The 15558-nt window shown below is 45.2% G+C and overlaps 1 protein-coding gene across 2 annotated transcripts in view; it reads right to left on the bottom strand.

Moving 5' to 3' along the window:
• The window catches only part of POLR3G (RNA polymerase III subunit G), a 278324-nt gene that overhangs the window by 189725 nt on the left and 73041 nt on the right, over positions 1-15558 (bottom strand). For both annotated transcript variants that reach the window (XM_069225191.1, XM_069225202.1), the window contains exon 2: positions 7933-8083. In XM_069225191.1, coding sequence (XP_069081292.1) covers positions 7933-8052 — 120 coding nt within the window. In that variant the 5' untranslated portion in view covers positions 8053-8083. The remainder of the gene's footprint in view (positions 1-7932; positions 8084-15558) is intronic.

Genomic DNA, 15558 nt, shown 5'->3' with positions numbered 1-15558 from the left:
ACATACAGACAGCTTTGTGACCACCTGGGGAGACATTTGAATGACTACCAGACTCAGGAACAAAGGCAGTGCTGCAGCAGCCGCCTCTGATGGGGTGCCCGGCTCAACACCCCTGAGCGGGATGCCTTTTGTTGCCGTAGACAGCATGAAGACAGGACCAGAGAGGGGAAACTCACCCACAAACCAGTTTTACCATGGGTCTGCTGCCCTCAGGTAGCCACACCCCTAGGGTGGGCTACCTCGCTCCTCACGACCGATGAAGGGTCGTGCCATGCTTAAGGCGGCTAGAATGTGGCATTCTGAGATAGCCAGATGCCACACATCACAGAAACTTCATCACTAGGTAGGAGGTAACCCAGTTGCACATTGGCTAGTGACGCATGGTCCCCTCAGGGCACTTTCCTGGGACAACTATGGCACCCCTTGCACGTTGATCCTCAGTACTCACTGGGTTTGAAAAGGAGGATGAGAAGACAACCACTTTGCACCTGTTGGAAGTGCAAAAACAAAGGCTGCGAAGCCGGAGCAACAGCACCTGCTGCCCTTTGGGTTAGCGTAGTTTGGACTCTGTTTTTCATGCCTGGCTTGGGGAAAAACTGATTCCCAGCCCCAGTCCAAAGCAGAGACTTTAAGGGTCAGTTGGCTGACCCCTCAAAAATGCACTGGAGAAATTAAGGCTGAAAGAGCCAAAGTTGCATTGCTGGTAGTCACTGCAGAAATCTCCCCATTACCAGATGCCGGGCACCCCAAAGGACAATTCAAAGATAGCCAAAAGGTACACTTGTGATCCATGGACAGAGTTGTCCCCACTCACTTATGGACCAAGGACTCGACTGAACTTCACCCCTATCAACTGCACAGCATCAGGAACATTCTTGAACATCTTTGAGCCTACATCCCTCAGCATCAGGACCACTCCATTGTAGTCTATGGCGGTCATCCTGTAAAGTCATAACCCCTCCAAGTGGTGCTCCTCCACTCCCGGACCCTTGGTGCTGGCACTAAAGGTGTCCAGACAGCCAAAATCCAAAACTTAGGCCAGAATATTTTTGACTAAAAACTGCTCTAAGAACCAAGGGAAGACCAGGACCAACATGCTTGTCTATCTGCCCAAGGTGCATAAATGGATGGCCTGACTTTGTTGCAGTTGCACACTACATTCTTCATAGTAGCAAATCCTGGTTAGTGGTTCCTCGCCAAAGGAGCATCTGGCCTCCTGGGGCTCTCGTTGACTACAGCCTCCAGCTTCGTCTCAGTCTTTATTTTGGAAGTCAAAAATCTTCAAAGTCCGAATGTAAAAATCTTCACCATGACTTCATCCAGCAGCTCACCAATGACAACGCTCCCTCCTCGGACACCACCTGCAGGCTGTCCTGGTGAAACTTACTTTTTCAGAAAGTTTTCTTCAAAATTTCTTATAAATTCAAAGGTGAACGCTGATTGGGCAAAATCCACTTGTTGTATCTGACCCGTGCTCTATCGTGGTCGACCATATTTTTCAACTATGACCCAGTCTCGGGTGACATGATGTTTGCGGTTGGCACTTTGATCTTTTGAAGGCTACTTTTTAGCAAATAACTTTAAAAATTAATACCACCTGTTCTGCAGATTATATTATTGCTGTTTTGGTGTCAAATAATTGATTACACTTTATTCTATTTTTCACAGCCTTTTCTTGGGTTGTGTTTTCACATTATTACGGTTTGTGTGCTGCGTAAATACTTAACACATCGCCTCTAAGTAAGTCTGACTGCTTTTTGCACCAAGCTATCACGTTGTTAGAAATGGGGTTTTTGGTTGGCAGTTAGGTTGCCCTCTGTCCAAGCAAGAACCCTCACTCTAGTCAGGGTAAGTCACACACAATCCAAAATCAGCCTGTGCTCACCCTCCGGTAGCTTGGCACGAGCAGTCAGGCTTAACTTAGAAGGCAATGTGTAAAGTATCTGTGCAATAAATCATACAACACCATAGCATAACACCACAAAAATACACCACACCGTGTTTAGAAAAATATAGAATATTTATCTGGATAATTGTAGGTCAAAACGATCAAAGTTGCAATACGAATTTGTAAAGATATCACTGAAAAGTGATATTAAGAGTCTTTCAGTCTTTAAAAAGCAATAAAGTGTCTTTCAAGCACAGAGTACCTGGTTTCTGGTGGGAAATCTCCTCAGAGGGCCACAGGAGAAGAGATGCGTGGAAAAAGGGGTGTGTGCGTCGTTTTCCGCTCAGCACACACAGACTTGCGTCGTTCTTTTCCACGCGGGGAAGTCGGGCGTCGTTTTCCGGCGCGCAGACAGTCTCTTTTTGTGGATCGCGGGGATTACCAGATGTCCCGGGTCTGTGCGTGGATTCTCCTGCTTATTTTCCGGCTGCGCGTCGTTCTGCGGGGCTGCGCGTCGAAGTTTCGATCTCACGGTAGGCGTTGCGTCGATTTCTCCTTGGAAGTCGGGCGTCGTTTTCCTTGCGAGGCCGTGCGTCGAAATTTTGGTCTCACGGCAGGCGTCGCGTCGATTTCTCCTTGGAAGTCGGGCGGCGTTGTCCTTGCGAGGCCGTGCGTCAAAGTTTCGCACTCACGGTAGGCGTCGCGTCGATTTCTCCTTGGAAGTCGGGCGGCTTTGTCCTTGCGAGGTTGTGCGTCGAAGTCTCGATCGTCCCGAGGGTGTCGCGTTGATCAGCGTCGGTGTGCGGCGTTTTTCTCGCCGCGAAACAAGCTGTGCGTCGAAATTTTCGGCGCACGGAGCGTCCACGTGAAAGGAAGAAGTCTTTTTGGTCCTGAGACTTCAAGGAACAGGAGGCAAGCTCTATCCAAGCCCTTGGAGAGCACTTTTACAGCCAGACAAGAGTTCAGCAAGGCAGCAGGGCAACAGCAAGACAGCAGTCCTTTGGAGAAAGCAGACAGGTGAGTCCTTTGAGCAGCCAGGCAGTTCTTCTTGGCAGGATGTAGTTTCTGGTTCAGGTTTCTTCTCCAGCAAGTGTCTCTTGAGGTAGGGCAGAGGCCCTGTTTTATACCCAAATGTGCCTTTGAAGTGGGGGAGACTTCAAAGAGTGGCTAAGAAGTGCACCAGGTCCCCTTTCAGTTCAATCCCGTCTGCCAGGGTCCCAGTAGGGGGTGTGGCAGTCCTTTGTGTGAGGGCAGGCCCTCCACCCTCCCAGCCCAGGAAGACCCATTCAAAATGCAGATGTATGCAAGTGAGGCTGAGTACCCTGTGTTTGGGGTGTGTCTGAGTGAATGCACAAGGAGCTGTCAACTAAACCTAGCCAGACGTGGATTGTAAGGCACAGAAGGATTTAAGTGCAAAGAAATGCTCACTTTCTAAAAGTGGCATTTCTAGAATAGTAATATTAAATCCGACTTCACCAGTCAGTAGGATTTTGTATTACCATTCTGGCCATACTAAATATGACCTCCCTGCTCCTTTCAGATCAGCAGCTGCCACTTCAACAGTGTATGAGGGCAGCCCCAATGTTAGCCTATGAAGGGAGCAGGTCTCCCAGTAGTGCAAAAACGAATTTAGGAGTTTTACACTACTAGGACATATAACTACACAGGTACATGTCCTGTCTTTTACCTACACAGCACCCTGCTCTAGGGGATACCCAGGGCACACATTAAGGGTGACTTGTATGCGGAAAAAGGGGGTTCTAGGCTTGGCAAGTACTTTTAAATGCCAAGTCGAGGTGGCAGTGAAACTGCACACACAGGCCTAGCAATGGTAGGCCTGAGACAAGGAAAAGGGGCTACTTAAGTGGGTGGCACAATCCGTGCTGCAGGTCCACTAGTAGCATTTAATCTATATGCCCTCGGCACCTGGAGTGCACATGACTGGGGACTTATAAATAGATTAAATAGTTCAATCAGGTATGATCCAAAGTTACCATGTTTACAGAGAGAGAGCATATGCACTTTAGCACTGGTTAGCAGTGGTAAAGTGCGCAGAGTCTAAAAACCAGCAAAAATGAGGTCAGAAAAAGAGAAGGAGGAAGGCAAAAAGTTTGGGGATGACCCTGTCAAAAAGCCAGGTCCAACACACGTGTTAAGCACAGGTGAATTTACTGACTTTTGTGATTCACCCTGACAGGAATTGTGGCTGTTGTTTGAAGAGGAGTCACTCCCTATTCAACCAACAACCCAATTTCTCACAGGGAATGCCTGAAACCGGTTATGAAATACAGACAGTGGATATACTTGTCCTGTCTGTGTTGACTGTTTTATAGTGGAACCTATGCCCGAACTTGCCATTTCAGTTCCAAGTTCTCAAGGGCCAAGGAAACTAGTGTTCTGTACGGTGTTATCGACCTATTTGGAGGTGCACAAGTCTCTAAATAGTATCTAGACGCCTTCAATATTATTTAATTGTTTCCTTTATGTCAACATCAATTCCGCTTGGATCCAAGCTTCAGCTAAAAAAAAAAAACTAAAAAAAACTTTATTAGGGCTTAAAATAACAGTCAACACATTTTTCAAGGTATGTTCAGCTTCTTCAGAGCTGTAAATTTAGTTATACAATAGGGAAAGACTAAAACCACATAAAGAAAAAACAGACGACATCATACAAAAAAAAAAAGATATATACACAAGTTGTCAAAAGGGGTGTCATGCAAAATGTAGTTATATCTACTGAAAGCAGAAACGTTACATCATAATAGATATCCAAATCCATCACAGAAACATTCGATCAATATACCTCAAATTATCGAAAATGATGGTGATAGCCAAAGGTCTTTTCTAACAATATGTTTACCACATATTCCAAGCATATGAGTTTTTACGACTAATATCAACATTTTATTTGAGACCACCTAGAAGAAATAAAAAAACAGGGTCAAGTAGCAGAAAAAAGTGCCACCCAACTTCAACACCCAGGACACCAAATTACATTTTACTTATATTTTGTGTTTGGCAGTTAGTGCTAGTGTGCATTAACTCAGTTATTGTACTGCTGTGCGTTTGTTCAGTCCTGAGATTGTGCACCCCAACGCTGCCTTCCTGAGAAGCTGGTGACCTTTTTCAGCTCACTGCCAATGACAGTGAGAGAGTGTAGTTTAAATATTACATATGGTAAACGTGAAATGCTTATATCAATGCTGCATAGAAAAACGATAGAGTAATGCTTAAATATGCATCTGAAAATTCGACTATAACGTGTGTGGTCACAATTATATACGTGAAGCTAACAATGATAAATAAAACTGTTCATGCTATGGTTTATTTTAACATTTGTGTTATTGCATTGTATAAGAAAAATCTCCTAGGCCTTAAAAGTTAGCGTAAGTTGAAGATTTAGCTGTGTAGCTTTTATATTAAAGCATATTTTCTGTTTTTCAGTGTGCTGAGTCGCAAAGGGCCATGACCCTGAAATTGTTCTTTTCCTTTGTTTTATGTATCTAATTCCATCCTATTCCAATCCGCATGCTAGCTGCCTTAGTATAAGTTTTCTACAGAGTTTGAAACAAAAGTATATGAAAGAATGCACAAGGACATTTGACCATGGACAAGGGAAACTCATGACCCGAGGAACGTACCAAGACGGTGAAGTAACCCCGGATGTGCCACCTATGAAGACGTCAAATATGAAGACCAATCAAAGTGTTATAAATTATCATGGGGTGACAATTGGGATTACCTAATGTATAATTTGTAAGGTTAAAGATAATGGGGTATAGTGAATGTCCAATAGAATTTTGGGGGAAGGTATTTACGAAAAGAGATAAAAACTCATGTCACAGAAGGGTCGTTTGAACTAGGTAGGGAATTCTATTGATTTCATCCAGAAACTCTGTTCGGTGACTTCGAGCCTTAATAAATCATCCTCACCCATAGGCTGCCCCTTTACGCTTCTCCTCCTTATGAGGAAAGTGTCCTCTTTTCCACTAAACGAAGTTAGACTGATGGCGATTCGACTGATGTCCTGAAGATGAAGACTGATCCTGTGTGCTGACTTAATCCTTGGAGGGTAATTATGACAATGCTATTGTAATTTGTCTGTTTGCTTTTCCTATCTAGGTACCAACTGCTGTATTTTGAATAGAGGCCATAGTCAGATGTTTTCTAAATTGGTGTTCTAAATTATTTTGCATGAAGTCCAACATGCTGATGCTAATTAGTGGTTAGGCTAGGTGTTCACTTTGACTGACACAAATAGACAAAGACTGACGTTGCGCTATGCTGAACTGAGACTTACGTAATATTCTTTGTATTCTGATCTATGTTTACACCGTGTTATGTTCTTATGTTTATGATTCTTGCATTAATGAAATCTTATCACAGTTGCCATGTTGTGATTATGCTTATATGCTTCTTGGTTTTGGGATTGACACTTCTGCTAGTAGATTGTAATCAATAGGGAATCAAATTCATAAAATTCTATCAAAAGGTGTGGTTATTCATGGCTGAAAGGTCATGGTTACGTCGACAGTTTGATCTATGTCTTTATCCAAAGTAAAGTGTATTGTGGTGATAAATATTGGTGACATCATTGATATATTGCTTGACATATTGATCAGTTATCTCGTTCTATGGTGTCTCACCACTGGGTCAAAAGATTCATTGGCCTAAAACGAGTCCTAATGTGTATAAATTGACATAAAGGGACGAGTTATCAACAGTTAAGTGCTGAAGGGGCTTACATGCAAACTTTAACCCCTTCAGTTGAGGCTCAGCAGACCCTGCTTGCCCTGTGGACTCCTCAAACTCTGACACTCACTCTGTATATTCTTTTCATTATTTATATAATTACAAAACGTCTTTGCTAGTGCCAGACATCAAAGCTGCAGTTAGTGGCTCTGCAGTCCCTGTACGTGCATTACACCTTGCAACATCAGAAATCTCAAATGTTTCCAAATTCTTGGCTTTGATGTTGTTCAACACTAGCTCCCCCTGGTCAATGGAAATCACAGGAAATTAATTAGAATTGGTTTCTACAGGATCCAGCTACAGCACATGAACATTGCAACCAGCAGCACAAGCAAGGTAAAACAAACTGGTTCATAAATAACAAGGTCCAACTACAAATAATTATATGTTCCTCCTTAGCAGTCCAGTAAATGTGTTAAAGATTATTCAGTAGAAAGCACTGAGGTTTGTTTAAATGGAATTTCCATCACACTTCATGAGACCACAAGACTAATAACGACAATGAATATTACTGGAACAGTTTGGTGGGTAGCAAAATGCTTTCCAAGCAATAGGTTTGCCAGTTCCTTGATATGAGACAAACTCCAGGAATGAGGTTTATGTCATATAAGGTGGCGTAACTCACAGTTTTCGCAATGTGGCCTGCTTTCATCGAAGGGATTGCACAGTGGCTGCCCTGGCCACAGGTAGTTTTGGGCACTGACTTTGAAACTTTCACCAACATCACATGATTGTGGTTACAACGTTCTTGAGAAAAATGACTACAATGGACTTACCTCATCACTTATTTCAATAAAATGCAAAATATTTGGTAATAAGGCCTTTTAAATCCAAGGCATTGTGTTGTGTGCGTACAACTTGTGTGTGGAGGGAGTATTGTATATGGTTGCCACTGTCTGTGCTTCCACAACATCTGCAGCCCCATCAAGGCATCACCTAAAGGACCACCCGGTCATTTGAGGCTGCTACAGGGGTGAGGAGTACGACTCTCCTGCTGACAACACAATTGTGTGTGAGAAATATTTACTGTTGGCATCAATGGGAAAACAATTTTATGTGGACAGGGAAAGCTTGTATTACCAATGACTAAGTGATATTTGATCTCTGCAACTTGCTGAGTCTCAATTAAACCTTGCTGTTATGCAAAAACTGCAATGATTGCAATTGACAATGTCCTTCTGCCTAGTTTGCTGCCCAACAGCTGATCTTTGAAGCTCCACTATTTAGGGCTGTACAAGAACTACATTCTAAGCTAATAAAATCAATGAAATTCATGAAAAATTTAAACTTACAGGAAAAAGTGGGGACGGTTTGTATACCACTTCAGGTAAAGACTCTCCTTTGGAAAAGCCAATTGCCTGGATATCAAAGGTAAAAGCTGCTCGTCCTCTTCCATGACCCCTCCCTGCCATCAGGAGTTATACAGTAACATTTGCATACAATCTAAAGAGAGAGAAAAGACATATCAGCAAAACATTTAAAGGTCTTAACTTCAAGGTGGAATATTGTCATCCCTTTTCAAGAGAACTTCACAAATGCTAATGTCACACAGTACTACATATAGGAGAGAGCTTGTTTTGTAATTTTTGCTGTTTTAGTTCAGTTCATCTGGGACACCATCGGATATTAACATGTACTATACAAACTGAACAACTGAACATTTATTTCAGGTTGAAAAGAAGACATTAAACAGACCTTTCCAATCTATTAGGTGCACCCTTTTTGTAGAAACAACTATAAAACTAACTTTATTTAGAATTGGGACAGTTATTTGACTGTGTCAATCACAGGAGAGACGATCAGATAAATGTCACTTTGTGACTGAATAGAGACAAGAAGTCGGAGTTAGTGTTCACTCAAACAAATGGAGAGCTCTGAGTGACTAGATAAATCTTACGGGATGAGGTACATGCCTTAATAATATGTGGTCCGCTCAGTTTGATACTAGAGATTTTGTGGTTATATATAGAATAAATAAAACTTCAGTAATCTGGAAATTTGAAAACCCAATGCATAGCATAGAATTTGTTTCCAAAAAAAGAGTTATAAAATGCAATTCAGCAAACTCCTTTAAAGCCAATGACAGATAATGTGCTGTTCTGGGGGCTATTATGTTTTACATGTCCTAGTAGTGACAAACAGCCTTTTTCATTTTTCACTACTTTGAGAACTGCTCCTCTCGTAGGTTAGCATTGGGAAGACCTTTGTATATTTTTAAGTGGTAAACTCTGATCTAAAAGTCATGAGTAGCGTGAGCATGTTTGGAATGGTAGTGAGGAATTGTGCTTACTGGTGTAGTTGAATTTTACATTACTCTTTTAGAAATGCCACTTTTAGAAAGTGGGTATTTCTCTATGCTTATAGCTATGTTCTTTGCAGCCCAACTCCCCTCCACGTCTGGGGCCAAGTGACAGCTACACTTTGTGCATATTTTCCAGACAGCCATCACACAGGAGGGGCTGAGTGCATCTGCAAACTGATAGCCTATACAAATGCAAGTGTGTCTCGCCTCCCTCTCTCCTAGCCCAGGAAGACTGTCCCTGCCTCACACTTGAAAGGGTCCCTTTGAAGTCAACACCTAAACTAAGACATTTTGGAGTATAAGTACAGGGGCTTTGACCCCCGTGATCTTGGAGCAATTTTGGAACTGGGACTGAACCTCTGTCAGAAGGAATGCTGCGCTGCACCAAGGACTCATCTACACTGCTCTTCTGTTGTTGCCCTGCTGTCTGCTGGGTGGCATAAGGGACTCACTGGATTACATTTCTGCTGGTTAACCTGCTGCCAGCTGCTCCCTGACTGTGGTCCCCCACCAAGGCACTGGGGTTCTCCCAGGAATAACCACCACTGGCTTTGTTGTGTGTTGGCCTACTGTATAACTGCCTCCTTTGTGCCCAAATGTTCTCCAAGGGGCCCAAGCGCAGGGTGGATGCTGTTTCCTGCTCCTTGTCTGCTTAAACTAGTGATTTGTGGAGCACTTTTTATTCCCCACTCCACTGTTTACTTCCCAGAGCCTAGTGAGCACTTCCTTGCCTGTTCTAGCACATGGAGAGTGCTGTAACCCGTCATCTTGCAGAGCATGTGGTGGACGAGTTATTTTTTTTACAAGTTATAGCGCATGGGGAGTGCTTTTCAATGTGACCATTTCAGTGAGTGGAGCATTTTATGCCTCCAGAGCGTGTAGGACAGTGAAGCCCTTGCCCTCTGCAGTACGGGTCCCCACCCCCACAGAGAGGACCACAGCAGAAAACCTGGTATGAAGCCGTACTGTACTGGGGCACACTTTTCTGGCTACATCAATGTAGTCTTGTCTCCGTTGCCAGCTGTCGAAAGCCCCCCTGACACGGCCCCTCCTGCTGAGGAGACTTGGAGAGCAGTCCTGGCAGTTTGATGATTGAGGGAAAAGCCCTCCCGTCACTGCTGGCTGGTGCCTTTAAAGAGTGGAGAGGACGGTCCCCAAAGGAAGTGGGGACCGCTCTGCTGACCTTTGCTCCCCACACATGGAAACCGCCCTCACCAGGAGTACGGCGGGTGAGTGTTTCAGCCATCCTGTGCTTGCGGCTCCACATGTTTCCAAAAAGTTTGGGTGGCCCTGGGGAGATATAGATGATTGCCCACACTCGTGCCGGGGAGGAGGAGGGGTTGGGGGCACACCTGGAACCTCCCATCCACTCATCAGTAGTTTTTGGGGTGAAGCAGTCACAGCCCTTGTGGTACCCTAACAGCAGGGAGGACCAAGCAAGGCCTCCCTGCATGAGTGCTGCAATACGTGCCTGCTGGTGTATGCGACTGGTACCTGGTTTTGCTTCATGCGCACAATATTTATGACTTGTATGTCTTACTGCTGCATTTTCATGCCATGAGTATTCACTGGTGATAGAAATGGGGTCTTTAGTTGGCTGTCAGGTTTGCCCCTGTCCAAGCAAGGATCATCACACTAGTCAGGGCTAAGGAGAAAAACACTTAACACCTGGTTACCTCCTTGGTAGCTTGGCACAAGCAGTCAGGCTTAACTCAAAAGCAATGTGACAAGTATTTGTACCAAAACACACATTAATACAGTGAGTGAAAACACTACAAAATTGACACCACACCAGCTTACAAAAATAGGCAATAATTATCTAAATCACACAATACCAAAAACACAAAAATACAACATACACAAGTTAAAATATGAATTTTCAAAAGAATAAGTGTCTTACTCCATAGAAAACAATCGAAACATTGATTTTGCACAAAGTACCTGATTAGGGTAAAAAAAATAAAGCTGCACGGGTGAGCGTGCGTCAGAAAAGGCAGCGATGCGTCGATTCCTTCCTCACAAGGGAGGCCGTGCATCGTTTCTTTCTTGGCCAGGTCGGCGATGCGTCGTTTTTCTCCCCCGCAAGAGAGCGATGCGTCAATTTCCGGACAGGGCACCTCGGATCGGGACGATGTGTGGAAAATTCGGTCGCACAGTGTCCACAAACCGTGCTGCGTAGGGTTTGCGTCATTATCAGCAGCCGCAAGCGGATATGCGCATCGTTTCTCCAGCCCAATGCTTCGATCTCCCAGCCGTGTTGCAGATGGTGCTTCAAAAATGTCCCCGCGCGGCGTTCTGTGTGTGGATTTTCAGCTCTTAGTCTGCCAACTTCACCCGTCAAGTGCCCTGGGAGTGGATAGGGCACTACTTGGTAGGACATGAGTCTCGCCAGAGAGTCCAGGTGCTGGAAGAGGAAGTCTTTGAAGGCCCTGAGACTTTAAAACAGGAGACAAGCTCAGTTCAGGCCCTTGGAGATTCTTCGCAAGCAGGAATATATCACAAAGTCCAGTCTCTGTCCCCTTTCACAGGCAGAAGCAGCAACTGCAGGATAGCCCAACAAAGCAGTCACAGGCATGGGCAGCACTCCTCCTCAGCTCTTCTCCTTGGCAGAGGTTCCTCTTGGTTCCAGAAGTGATCTCATTTTCAGGAGTTTTGGGTCCAATACTGTAGGAAGTTGGCTCTTTTATACTATCTCAAAGTGAGAGATAGTGTGCACAGAGTCCAAGGATTCGCCTTAGAGGTTGATAGTGGCAAAATTAGATAATACTAATGCTCTAATTTGTGGTAGTGTGGTCGAGCAGTAGGCTTATCAGAGGATAGTGTTAAGCATATGTTGTACACACACAGGCAATAAATGAGGAACACACACTCAAAGACTTAACTCTAGGCCTACAGATTTTATATATAAAAATATACTTTCTTAATTTATTTTAGAACCACAAGATTTAAGATTTGAGGCAAGTACATAAAATGCAAGGTACTTCACAGAGATAAGTAGAGAACTTTGATTTAAAACAGTAGTAAACACAGTTTAGGTTAAAATGGCAATAAACTATTTTAAAAGTGGACACAATGCAAAAATCAACAGTTCCCGGGGGGGGGGGGGGGGGGGGAGTTTGGTTAAGTTTTTCAGGTAAGTAAAGCACTTACACAGTCAGTCTCCTGGGCATAGGTGGCCAACCATTGGGGGTTCAAGACAACCCCAAATCCACCACACCAGCAACACAGGGCCGATCAGGTGCAAAGGTCAAAGGAGGGCCCAAAACACATAGGCGCCTATGAAGAACAGGGGTGCTCCAGTCTTAGTCTGCTTACAGGTACCTGCGTCATCGGGAGCAGACCAGGGGGGGTTTGTAGAGCACTGGGGTGGGGGGGGACACACAAGCCCACAAAACACATCCTCAGAGGGAGAGGGGAGGCCGGGTGCAGTGGACAAAGTAGGCATCGGGTTTGCGATTGAAAGCAATGGCGGGACCATGGGGTCACTTAGGCGATGCAGGCAGGGCACAGGGGGGCTTCTCGAGCCAGCAACTGACTGGGCTAGGAAGAGGGCCACCTGCTGGTCACTCCTGCACTGGAAGGTGGTTCCGCTCGGTCCTGGCGGCCGCGGGTGCAGTGCTTGGTCCAGGCATCAGGTTCTTTGATACCAGGCAGTCGTGGTCAGGGGGAGCCTCTGGATCCTCTCTGCAGGCGTCGCTGTGGAGGTGCGGGGGGGGGAGGTCGACTCAGGGTACTCACATTGTCATAGTTGCCTGGGAGTCCTCTCTGCAGTGTTGGTTCTCTGGCGCAGAGTGTAAAGACTCACACTTCCGGCGGGAAGAGAGAGTTCTTTGAAAGTTGCAAAGTTGTTGCAGTTTTTGAACCGTGGCACTGTTCTCAGGAGTTTCTTGGTCCTTCGGGTTCAGGGCAGTCCTATGAGACCTCAGAGGTCGCTGGTCCCTGTCGGATGCATCGATGTGCAGGTTCTTGGAGTCTGGAGATAGGCCAGTAGGGCTGGGGCAAAGTCAGTTGTCTCCGTCGTCTCTGCGGGGATTTCAGGTCAGCAGTCCTTGTGGTAGGTTGCAGGAATCTGATTTCCTGGGATCAGGGTCATGCCTAAATACTAAAATGTATGGGTGTGTTTAGGTCTGGGGACAGTAGCCAATGACTACTATCCTTGAGGGTGGCTACACCCTCCTTGTGCCTCCTCCCTGAGGGGAGGGGGATACATCCCTAGCCCTATTGGGGAAATCCTCAAAAAAACAAGATGAATGATTTCTAAAGGCAGGGGTCATCTCAGCTCAGGGCACCTTAGGGGCTGTCCTGACTGGTAGGGGACTCCTCCTTGTTTGTCTCAGTATCTGCTCTGGACTTGCCGCCAAAAGTGGGGGCTGTGTCCAGGGGCGGCATCTCAACTAGCTGGAGTGCCCTAGGGCATTGTAACACGAAGCCTGAGCCTTTGAGGCTCACTGCTAGGTGTTACAGTTGCTGCAGTGCAAAAACGTTGTTTCTGGCCTCAGAGAGCACAAAGCCTCTCACCCCATGGGGTCAGAAACTCGTCTCAGTGGCAGGCTGGCACAGACCAGTCGGCCCTGCACTGAAGGATTGGGTAAAATACAGGGGTGTATTTGTTTTTAATAAATCCAGCACTGGCATCAGTGTGGGTTTATTATTCTGAAAAGTTTGATACCAAACTTCCAAGTATTCAGTGCAGCCATTATGGAGCTGTGGAGTTTGTTTTGACAAACTCCCAGACCATATACTTAATATGGCCACCCTGTACTTACAATGTCTAAGAATGGACTTAGCTGCATGAGCAATATGCCCCTACAGTGTCTATGGCCTCACCTGTGGTATAGTGCACCCTGCCTTAGGGCTGCAAGGCCTGCTAGAGGGGCGACTTACCTATGCCACAGGCAGTATTTTGTGTGCATGGCATCCTGAGGGGATGCCATGTCGACTTTGCCTTTTTCCCCCACCAACACACACAATCTGCAATGGCAGTGCAATGTGTTAGGTGAGGGGTCCCTTAGGGTGGCACATCACATGCTGCAGCCCTTAGGGACCTTCCTTGGTCACAGGAACCTTGGCACCACTGGTACCTTTTACAAGGGACTTATCTGTGTGCCAGGGGTGTGCCAATTGTGGAAACAATGGTACATTTTTAGTGAAAGAACAATGGTTCTGGGGCCTGGTTAGCAGGGTCCCAGCACACTTGTCAGTAAAGTCAGCATCAATATCAGGCAAAAAGTGGGGGTAACTGCAACAGGGAGCCATTTCCTTACAAATACTTATGCCCATTTCTGCCTTTGAGGTTGGTAAACTTGTTTGCAAGATCCTGCCTTGCCCAGGCCAGGCCCCAGACACACACCAGGGGGTTGGATCCTGCATTGTGAAAAGGCAGGCACAGCCCAGTCAGGTGTAAATGACCACTCCTCCCTCCACTCTAGCACAGATGGCTCATCAGGCTATGCAGGCTACACCCCAGCTCCCTTTGTCTCACTGTCTAGAAGGAATTCACAAACAGCCCAACTGTCAAACTGACCTAGACAGGTAATCAACAAACTGGGCAGAGTCACAGAATGGTTTAAGCAAGAAAATGCCTACTTTCTAAAAATGGCATATTCAAACTAAAAACCAACTTCACTAAAAGATGTATTTTTACATTGTGAGTTTAGAGACCCCAAACTCCACATTTTTACCTACTCCCAAAGGGAATCTACAATTTGAAGTTATTTAAAGGCAGCCCCCATGTTAGGAGAGATAGACCTTGCAACAGTGAAGACTGATTTTAGCAGATGTTCACTGTTAGGACATGTAACACATATCAGTACATATCCCACCTTTACCATACACTGTACCCTGACCAGGGGGCTACTTAAGGGTGCCTTACATGTATGAAAAAGGAAGGTTTAGGCCTGGCAAGTGAGTACACTTACCAAGTCAAATTGGCAGTTCAAAACTGCAGACCCTCCAGTGGCAGGTCGGAGCCAGGTTTACAGGGCTACTCGTGTGTGACACAACCAGTCCTGCAGGCCCACTAGTAGCATTTGATTTACATGCCCTGGGCACCTTAGTGCACTTTACTAGGGACTTACTAGCAAATCAAATATGCCAATCATGGATAAGCCAATTACACAAACGTTTTACATAGGAGCACTTGCACTTTAGCACTGGTAAAGTAACCAGTGTATCAAAAACAGCAAAAAAGAGTCCAGCACTCATCAACAACCTGGGAAGCAGAGGCAAAAGGTTAGGAGAGACCACGCCAAGTCTAACAACAGCTGTTGCGATTTATGTCACTCTCGAAAATTAACTTACCCAGGATAACGAGTACTAGTGTGTGTAATGGTTTATAAGGCACAATAATTACCATCCACCTGCTTTATTCCTGCATTTTGTGACCTGATGCTACGATATATGTCATTTTTACCCTGCTTTATCAGGATGATATCACGATTGGTACCTTATGCACAGTTCTTATGATCTTTGTTATTGGTCTAATGAGATATACAGTATATAAAATACAGAAACCTATTTTTATAAAATCTTACGTGGACTCTTTTGTGGTGTATTTATCTCACTGGCGTGAGTGTGTTGCCCAAGCCCTTTACACATGACCTCTGGGGATCTCTGC

The sequence above is a fragment of the Pleurodeles waltl genome, chromosome 1_1 (genome assembly GCF_031143425.1).
Source record: "Pleurodeles waltl isolate 20211129_DDA chromosome 1_1, aPleWal1.hap1.20221129, whole genome shotgun sequence".
NCBI lineage: Eukaryota > Metazoa > Chordata > Amphibia > Caudata > Salamandridae > Pleurodeles > Pleurodeles waltl.
This window is presented reverse-complemented; position numbering and strand designations above follow the sequence as displayed.